General features: G+C 51.3%; 2 protein-coding genes across 2 annotated transcripts; one reads left to right on the forward strand and one right to left on the reverse strand.

Annotated features, from left to right (window-relative positions):
- Nucleotides 1-4,814: 4,814 nt before the first annotated feature.
- Nucleotides 4,815-5,521, forward strand: UCRPA7_1713 (hypothetical protein; the record flags this gene model as incomplete). Its single annotated transcript, XM_007914292.1, has 3 exons — nucleotides 4,815-4,876; nucleotides 5,037-5,406; nucleotides 5,465-5,521. 3 exons carry the CDS (start codon nucleotides 4,815-4,817, stop codon nucleotides 5,519-5,521), a joined length of 489 nt encoding a protein of 162 aa, XP_007912483.1.
- Nucleotides 5,522-6,203: 682 nt separating this feature from the next.
- On the reverse strand, nucleotides 6,204-8,746 carry UCRPA7_1714 (putative cell division control protein 48 protein; the record flags this gene model as incomplete). Its single annotated transcript, XM_007914293.1, has 2 exons — nucleotides 6,204-8,291; nucleotides 8,354-8,746. The coding sequence occupies 2 exons, from the start codon at nucleotides 8,744-8,746 to the stop codon at nucleotides 6,204-6,206; spliced, it is 2,481 nt and encodes an 826-aa protein (XP_007912484.1).
- Nucleotides 8,747-10,108: the final 1,362 nt, after the last annotated feature.

The following is a 10,108-nucleotide window of genomic DNA, read 5'->3' on the forward strand; positions in this document are numbered from 1 at the left end:
AAAAAAAAAAAAAAAAAAACATGGCTGCAGCAAGCGTTGTACAAGGCTGAGAGATGGCCCTCAACACAACATATGCAGGACGTGAATGCAGAGTTGCCCTGATTTGGGGAAGCGTGGGGGAAGAAGCAGCTCTGGGTTGTGTGCAGAAGTGGGACTTCCGGTCGAGAACTGACGGTTGATCCCCATATACTGCACATTGCATGAAGACCTGATCGTGGGTCTCTGGTCCATGAGCAAATATGTACTGAAAGTCCGGGGTTTCAGGCTATGGGTCAAACTATTACCAGAGGAGTTTGCCGCAAAGCATCACACTTCGCTAGCTGTCCAGGTCAAAACCTTGGCAAGGTCAAGCATAAGAGGACAGCTGTCCCAGGCCAGATTGCAATTCCTCTTCAGTGAAGGGTGTGGAAACCGAGTCGTCCAAACGAGATGCAATTTATCTCATGTCTGGCACTCTAGACAAGCGGCGAACTCTTTATATGGCATATCGGCCACTATTTTGTTCTTGAGCTTCCGTAACACAATCGCGTCTGCTGATACGCAATCCAGTCGATCCAGAATGATAATTCCTTCATGCTGCATTCACATGGGTGTCTCGAGATGAGCTTGCAGCTCGACTTCGATGGCCTTTGTCGTAGGTTGCTATTTGATGTGCTCGAAGAGGCAGTATCCCACAGTGGAGTAGGATATACATCTTTCCTAGATGAACGTTCAGCTCATGAAAGACTTCTCCAAGTATAGGGCGGGATACATTGCCCTCATCTTCCTCACCGATATTTTTGACAGGATTACATTTTGGCCCTGCTTGGCTATCAAGCAAATGCCGGTCCACAGTAAAAGTCTGGTGCTAGTACTGAGCAACAATCAAGTGCTTGTTTAAGCAGTGATATACTCCTTCGCCCAGAGTGGATAGTGGTACCGGAATGCCTTCTCGTGCTGTAATATACAGTATCACAGCCTCAGCATTGAGAGACACCGGGAGGATGAGTTCAAGTCCGCCGGATGCTACAACGAATGCGTTGATCCCGAGCTGCCTTTGGGATGGAGGTCGCGAGTCGCTGCGTCCTCGTGGATCGAGATGATGACTGTCAATGACAGCTCAAGCATCTCGTTGCCAAGTCTATCGCCCATCGAAGTGCATCTCCAGTGCTATCTCTTCGGGTCGCTCAAAAATCTTGCTCTGTTGGAGCTGCGACGTTGGCAAGAAAATCTTCAATGGTCCTCTTCGTTGAGAGCATAAAGGTAAGGCTGGGATGGAGGAGCATCTGAGCACGTGCTTATATTTGGTCCGAAGCTCCGTGTAATATGAGATGGTTTACGCGCTCTAGCCGCTTGGATATTCAGCCAAGAATGAACTGGAACCGGGTTGAAAACAATGCGGCAGAAGAGAGTCCAGTAACAGTAAGTCAAGGCTGTGTCGCGGCAAAGCAGTGGCTGGGAGGGTGGTGTTGTGCCCTGCCCAGGTGTTGCTCGAATTGAGAAGGAACCTACTGGCTGGTTCACACCTTCCTCAACCATCTTCTGTTTGTGTGCAGGTGCATCAGACAACACCCCACCTATTCTACCTGTCTGATGGCCTTCCCCCCTCCGTTGGATTTTCTGGATCAAGAGAATCAAGACGATTCAGATGCCTCTCATGGCAAGCCAACGGTTCTCATCTTATTCGGGCTCTCGACGGTAATTCAATCAGGTACAAGCCCCAGCAAGGAGTTCGCCGTAAATGGCACCAGGGCTCTGTTACAAAACAATTGTATGCCGAGCTATCAGCAATTGTTTCCGCGATCAGTTTCGTAGTTCGAGCAAACCGAAATGCCACAGAGGTGGATTGTCACCTGGGCTAGACGACATGCTGTCCGTCATTGGTTAACGGAGGTGAGCCCCTTTTATGCACAGGTGAGGGTTTGAGATTGAACAAAGTCCAGCAGCAAAGCACATCAAGATTGACAATAAAGGTCTCAAGACCTGTTGACTTGTCAGATTGGTTATACGGTATCTGTTGTCTCTTTGAATAAAATGAGCAAATCAAGTGGCGTGGGCAAGCATCCTATGGCCGTATTTGGGCAATCGAGGTGTGCCATAAAGCAGCACAGGCGTTCAGCCGTCTAAACAGTAGGGTCACACAGTCGTATCAAATTCCCCGCCTGACAGATAACGGTCAGCTGAAGAATGTAGATGATGGTCTATATAGCGGGTACTATACATACTTGCGTCGTCTATGATCGTGGAAACCACCACGGCCCCTGACGACCGCCCAGTTTCTAATGAGGTGACAAGAGGGCACAGCAACCTCCATCACGACAATTTCTCCCCTCCACACCACGAAGTCGCCCACGCTGCAATTGCAGGGGACTTACATGAGCGTGCGTGGGGTATACATGAAGTAGGCAGTACAAGTTCGGCCCATCTCTGCCGTCACGGTTCGTCCTAGACGCAGATCTTCCGACCCTGCAGATTACAGCCCTGCTCATCAGCCCCTAGGGGAAGGAGGATCTTCGAGGCATATCTCAACGACACTCCATGCAACTGCACGATTCTGTGGGCCACGAATGCAGCCCGTTATCCAGGAACGTGGGAGCATTGTATGTCTGTCCCTCGAGAGCGAAGCATGCGGAGTACTGCATATATGCGAAAGGGGGACCAAGGCTAGTGCTGCAGGACTCTGCAATAGACCGGATTGGGAACTTAAACTACAGACAGTCCATACAATCATCAGTCCTTGGCCACATCCTAGAGGTCATAGAAGCTATCTCATCACGCATCCATCGACTCTTCTGACCGTATCAAGCCAGAGTCCATTTCTTTATTTCATATTTTCTTAGTCCTACCCAGCTAGTCATTGACTGACCACACTGTACTGACAAGTCCAGACATCCTTTGTCATCGAGCCATAAATGCTTTTACTCCTACGCTGTATTTGAGCACCATGCCGGCAAAATTCTGTTCATCATAAATGTTCTTGATCAAGAGGCGGCCTGGCGAGAAACATAGTGTAGCACCATTTGAGAGATCACAGGTCATCGTGGATAATACCAAGCAATCTTCAAGGAATTTTGATCTCAAAGTCCATCCTGCTTATGACTGCCCGCATGCGACTTCGTGACTTCATCACAGGGCTTTCATGGGATGGCAGCACAATGTAATGTCAACCAGTCAAGTAGTGCCCCCCTTGTCGGCACACGCTTTGTATGTAACCTATAGATGGTGAGTATGAATGTTGAACTCAATTACACACTCCTTCTAGACTCGTGGTGTTCGACTAACGCGCAGGTTGTTCTGTTTGAGTACGATATTCTAGACTGGCAGGTTATGTCTAAGTTCTGGGGCTGTTCTCTACCATCTTGGTGGCCGGTTTGTAGGTCTCAGAGTAAGACATACTGCTCATATACGAGTACAGAATTACGTGAGTTCCGGAAACGAATGGAGAGCTCCGAGCGGAAACTTTGCGAGCGGGATGCTGCAATACTGAGGTCATGTTTCCGGCTTGCAATAGCATTGCCATATTAGTACATGGCAAATGGACTGGTCCTTCCACGAACGAATTTGTCACACCGGCCACTCACACAAGCCCTCAGATGTGCAATACGCAATATCGATGTGCGCCGTGACCTGTACTGATAGCCTTTTCGAAGATTTAGATTGCACATCCTTGTCGGCAAACCTCAAGGAATAGATGCATCTCTTGCTGATGCATTACCAATACAGTTTACAAGAGACCAACTTGATGGGTTGCGAAAAGATCACGGAGGTGGTACCGCCACTCTCCCAATCGAGGTGTCGACTCACCAAGAAGGGAATGAGGGGTGTGGTGTGCCGTATTGTACATTTCTTTGGTGCTCGGGAGCTCTTCGTCTAATAAGTGTCAATATGAGAGGCTTCTGTTTACAAAGCTTGCTGAAATCCCGACAGATTCAGATATAAGGCACTTTCAGGCTCTTGAATGTAGACACACCGGGAATGAATGCAGTCATGAACATTCCGAGAAGCCCTAATTACATCGCAATTTCATTTGAAGCCCATAAAATGAAACCATCATAATAAGAGAACGGTCGTTTAGTGAGATGTGGTTTGTCTTGCCCACGAGATGTTCAGGGTATTCCAGAATGACCGAGGAGAAGTTGGTTAATTACACGGCGTAGCGCTGCCACTCCGTTATTTTCACCACCATAGCTGCCAGCTGGTGCACACGTGCCAACAGTCACTGGAGACCTTGAGCTCCAATGGGAGCCCCTGCACTGTCCGCAAACAAGCATCGTGCTACCTACACCACTCAGCCTTGCGCGCAGCGCCAAAAGTTTCCTATCAATTCAGCCTCGCCAGAACAGCTCTTGTCGCCGGCCCATTGTGCTCATCCTCGCCTTGATCTCCGACGACGGTCTGCTGTAGGAGCTCACAAACTCCTCTTGCCGTGCTTGTATCCGCGCCTTCTTTGTCAAAGGTGGTGCTCTTCTCAGGCAGGCAGACCACCATTGAGCCCACCACCCCTCTCGAATCACTCTGTGCTGATCTGCGGCCTGCTGCGCGACCGAGATTCTGCGAATTAGCTTGCCTGGCACGAACAACACCCACCAGCCTCACCAGGTGCTTGACGACGAAAATACCCTATAGCGACGCTTATGGTGCTGTCCTCTCTCTGCTACATATCTTTGCATCAACGGTGCAAGTTTGCGACTCTGCAGCAATAACGGGTCGTCCATCGCCTCTTGTTAATTTCCCACAACATCCTCCCCGTCGCTGACCCGCCACCGGCTATGTCGAATCAGCCATCAACACCAGTCAAAGTGCCGCCAGCAGCAGCGAGCTACACTCCAGCCACAATGGATCCCGAGTTAAGGTCACAAATAAATGCAGTGTTACTGCGGGACGGCCATGTATTGAAGTATGTATAGGCATGTCCTGTTTGCTCCATCTAGTGCACACTTCAATTCGCAGCTCCTGCTCTTCAGAATGGGACACCGCGGACCGAAGCATTAGGCTTCCTATTCACGAATACTATGCCACGCGGATTGTTTCTGGCAGGAAAGCTAATCGTGATCCAGAATTCAAGAACACCTCCTACACTCCCTCCACGCCCACCCCAACAACTGGCCGACGATGGTCCAAAACCACGCTCTCAACCTCCTCCGCTCCGGCGAAGTCACCACCTTCCCCGCGCTCCTACGACGAGTCATGGACGACGTCCGCCAAGAGACATCCGCATCCTCTTCCTCCTCTTCGTCAGCCACAAACTCCACATCCACACCAACAAAGAACGGCGCAGAGGTAAACGGCAAGAAGGTCAACGGCGCCTCCTCCGGGCCGGGCCCCGGCGAGGCACAGAACCTCAACAAGGACACGACGTCCACCCTGGCGGTGCCGGCGGCAGTGATTGAGGAGGCGCTCAAAGTGACGCGGGACGCGCTGGAGATGGTGTGTGAGATCGAGGAGAACGGGGCAACGTGAGACCGCTGACAGCTCGACGCAACAGGAGGAGGACGATCCGGGGGGGTATGATCTGATGGACATTGATACCGAGGAAGAATGAGAGGAAGCATGAAGAGTACCGGCTCGAGACCGCGTCATGTTCCCTTGTCCCGGGGGAAGAGGGTCGATCCTGAGAGGATGATCCGGGGCTACGACTGCTCGAGCGGAGCGATTGATTGTAAAAACTGGCAACATCACGACACGACAATGGACATCACGGCGTATCAAAAGGGCATTCATAGATGTGGTATCTTATGTTTTTTTCTTGGGTTAAAATGATATCATGCGTTTCTTCATTATCAACGACTCACATGCACTATTTTGCCTGCTTTTGTGAATGCTCTCTCCTATCATAAGATGGCCATGTTCGTAAGGCGCTTGGGGAAGGACACATTTTGAAAATGGATTAACGAAGTCAATTGAGGAAAATCTATCGTAAAGCCAAGATCGCAATCTGTTTGCAATCATGATGAGGTAGCAAAACCAGCCTTGCAGTCTACGGAGATGCCAGATGATTGCCAGCCAGTTTCTCTCCCTCCCAGATTCGTGTCGTCAAGCAGGGAACGTGACTGCAGGCCTGCGGGAGAAAGTACATGTGCATTCGGCCGATTAGTAACTGAAATCCACGCCTCCCCCCTGTATTGATTTTGCACTCAACATGTCTCCCACTAGTGCTTCTCTAGTGAGGATGTAAGATGCATAGGAAACTAGAATACATTGATAGTCGTGTGACAGAATGATGTTTAGTCATAGAGACCATCATCGTTGCCGGCGTCACCGAAGGAGTTACCAGCACCGCCGTTGTTTCCGGCAGCATCGACACCTCCCTCAGGGAACTTGAAGAACGCACCAGGGCCAGCATTCTTCATTTGCTGGGCAAAGGCCTCATACCGACGAATCTCAACATCGCTGACGGAACGACGAGCCATCTGCATAGCCTCCTCGAAGTGCTTCTTGGTAAGCTCTGGGACGGGATCCTCAGCCTCCTCTTCCTCGTCAACGTCCATACCAGCAGCCTCACGAGCCTTGGTGCGCTCGATATCAGCAACAATAGACTCCCTAATGGCCAACTTCACAGCACGCTGGGTGATGAAGCCCAAATCAGCACCAGAGAAGCCGTGAGTCTTGGAAGCGATGTAGTTGAGATCGATGTCGGTGGAAACAGGAGTCTTGCGCAGCTGAGCCTTTAGGATGCTCAAGCGACCAGTCTCGTCGGGGAGAGGGACGTAGATAAGTGAGTCAAGACGACCTGGACGGCACAGAGCGGGGTCAAGCTGCTCCGGTCGGTTGGTGGCGCCAATAACGAAAACGTTCTTCTTGGAAGTCATGCCGTCCATCTCTGTCAGAAGCTGGTTGACAACACGATCAGAGGCTCCGCCAGCATCGCCGACAGAGCCGCCACGAGCCTTGGCGATGGAGTCTAGCTCGTCCAGGAAGACAATGCAAGGAGCGGCAGCACGAGCCTTGTCGAAGATGTCTCGAATATTGCTCTCGGACTCGCCGAACCACATGCTGAGGAGCTCAGGGCCCTTGACGGAGATGAAGTTGGCAGAAGCCTCGTTCGCGACAGCCTTGGCCAACATAGTCTTACCCGTACCGGGGGGACCATAGAACAGGACACCACGAGAAGGTGACATGCCAAACTTGAGGAACTTCTCCGGATGGTCGACTGGGTACTGCACCTGCTCCTTGAGCTCTTCCTTGACGCCGTCCAGGCCACCAATGTCCTCCCAGCGGACGTTGGGAACTTCGACAACGGCAACCTCGCGGAGAGCGGAGGGGTTGGAGACACCAAGGGCAAATCGGAAGTTGTCCATCGTGACACCAAGTGAGTCGAGCACCTCAGCATCGATGGTATCCTCGTCCAGATCAATGAGATCCATTTTCTCACGAATCTGCTGCATCGCAGCCTCGGAGCAGAGAGCAGCAATATCGGAACCGACGTAACCGTGAGTCTCGGATGCGATTTGCTCTAGATCGACATCATCACCCAGCTTCATGTTCTTGGTGTGGATCTGTAGGATCTCGAGACGACCAGTGGGGTCAGGGATACCAATGTCGACCTCACGGTCAAAACGACCAAAACGACGCAGGGCGGGATCGATAGAGTTAGGTCGGTTGGTGGCCGCCATGACAACGACGTTAGACCGCGCCTTCATGCCGTCCATGAGAGTCAACAGTTGCGAGACGACGCGGCGCTCAACTTCACCGTTGGTCTTCTCACGCTTCGGCGCAATAGAGTCAATTTCGTCGATGAAGATGATAGCTGGGGAGTTCTTCTCGGCTTCCTCGAAAGCCTTTCTCAGGTTCGACTCAGATTCACCAGCCATCTTCGACATGATCTCGGGACCGTTGATCAGGAAGAAGAAAGCACCGGTCTCATTGGCAACGGCACGAGCCATGAGTGTCTTACCGGTACCAGGAGGACCATAGAGAAGCACACCTCGAGGGGGCTTGATACCGATAGACTTGAATAGTTGGGGATGTCTTAGCGGAAGCTCAACCATCTCTCGAATCTGAGCCATCTGCTTGCGGACACCACCGATGTCATCGTATCCGACCTCGTTCAGGTTGTTCTCCTCCTCGTCTCGCTGGATCGGCTCGCCTTCACAGTGGATGACTGTATCTTGGGCAACGATACCGTACTCTGGAGGGTCGACTTCAACGACCTTGAACTCAACCTGTCTCATGCCTCCACGCACTATGAAGAGGTCGCCTTGGCGGACTGGCCGATAAGCTTCTCTGAAGTATGGGGCAAGGAAGACATCGAACAGGGAGCCGGTCAGACCCTCGACGGTGTCGGCGATAGGGAGCACAGCGATACGCTTGGCCTAATGACAAAGTTAGCACATATTTGAGCGATAGGATGAAGTATGAAGTCTCGTGTGCTTACATATTTGATATCTGGGCAGGCGTGGATGGTGATAATGTCACCGTGCTTGACCCGCAGATTGTGTCGGACAACTCGGTTCAATCTGGCGCTGCCGTCATCAAGATCGTCGTCGGCGAGAACGATCAGGACTGTGTCCTTTCTCTTCTTGCCTCGAACCAGAACTGTGTCGCCACGGAAGAGCTGGAGAGCCTCCATGGTGTTGTTTGAGAGGGCGATGATGGAGTTGTCATCGTTGACGGCATCCGTCACCATCAGCTGGTTGGGCTTCTTCTTCTTCTTGAGGATGGCGGTAGCGGTGTCATCTTCATCTTTTCGCTCGGCTCCTGATGCATCCATCAGGTTGACCTTCTTCTTGTGCTCAGGGTGATCGGCGGGGGTGGGCTCAGGAGCCATCTTGTCCGTTTGCCGAGGGTTGATGTGGGAGTGAGGCGGGAGTGGACACGGATGACGCCAGAGAAAGAGAGCTGGCGTGGAATGAGAGTATGGGCAGTGAAATCTCGCAGAAAACGATCTGACGCCTCGCAAAGACCAACGAGGAGAGCAGTGGAAATGGAGGGGTTGTGATGGAGGAAGGGAAAAGTTTTGGGAGATGGAAGGAAGATCGAGAGGTTGAGCTGTCTTCAAGTGGGCAAGGTTTCAAGAGGTGCCCGTGAGGTAAGGCAAGGCAAGGTAAGGTCACCAACTAAGGTCTTTGGGAAGGCCAGCACTGCACTGCGCCGCCAAGCAGGTCACTAGGCGACCACTCGGATGACGATTTGGGCCCGGAAAAACCTGGGAGGCGATATCCGACTCCACTCTTGATGACAGCACAACAGCTCAGGTGGCCCAAGCTTCTTGCTAAAGGCTTCCAACACCTTCTTTTGCTGACTATCTGTTAGCTTCAGGCAAAATAGGGTCAGCTTTAGGCAGTGAGTGGCTACGCAAAGCGTCAGCCTTGACAGACCGCCAGCCTTGGGAGACAAAGACCCCTTCAGGACCCAAGTCAACAAATCATCATTTAATGTCTTGCCATTTCTGCTTGAAACCAGCCTGTGCACTTCAGCCAGACTTTCCAACGTGATGTTTACTTCCTCGCACTTGGTTTGTGTCGTTGGTGAAAGAAGATATTGCTTGAATGAAATTGAGGAGCAAGAACATGCCCTTGTAAATATGTCTAGCTGCCATTAACAATACCTAGGTAGGTATCATTCTCCCAAGCTGTATTAGCCTTTTTCTCCCATGCTCCTTAACTTCCCTTTCCCAGTTTCGGTTTTCTTAAGCAGCTTTCCCAGATAGCCCTTGTTATTCCCAGGCTTTTGTTTTGCCCTCTTGACACCGTTCCTAAACGCCTGCTAAACAATTATACAAGCCTGCTCAAACAACAAGGGGTTTTTGTCTTTTCATCGCCTCCTGTTTAGACATAGGCCAAGTTGCCATCTTCGTCTTTGGGCCGGTACATGTGCCGTGGCGGAGCAGGTTCTGGACACGATCAAGATCTCGGATAAGGCTGACGTGGTGATCCAGAAGACCTTGACCAATCATGCCTACTCCGACCCGGGGACTTGCCGTTGCCATGTGCTCGTACGGGATGAGTCGGTGTAGCCAGCCCTCTTCGAGCCACGGGATAACAGGATAGGAATTTCGTGATGAAAATCGAGTGGTTATGGCAGATGATCCGCACCTTGTCACTCTGTCAGTCATGTGAACCGTGTCATATATGATGATGCTTATACATACGAGTTTCTTGAGGACGTAGATGTGCGTCCGGAGCCGAGC

This window comes from Phaeoacremonium minimum, assembly GCF_000392275.1.
Source record: "Phaeoacremonium minimum UCRPA7 unplaced genomic scaffold PA7_03_scaffold_129, whole genome shotgun sequence".
NCBI lineage: Eukaryota > Fungi > Ascomycota > Sordariomycetes > Togniniales > Togniniaceae > Phaeoacremonium > Phaeoacremonium minimum.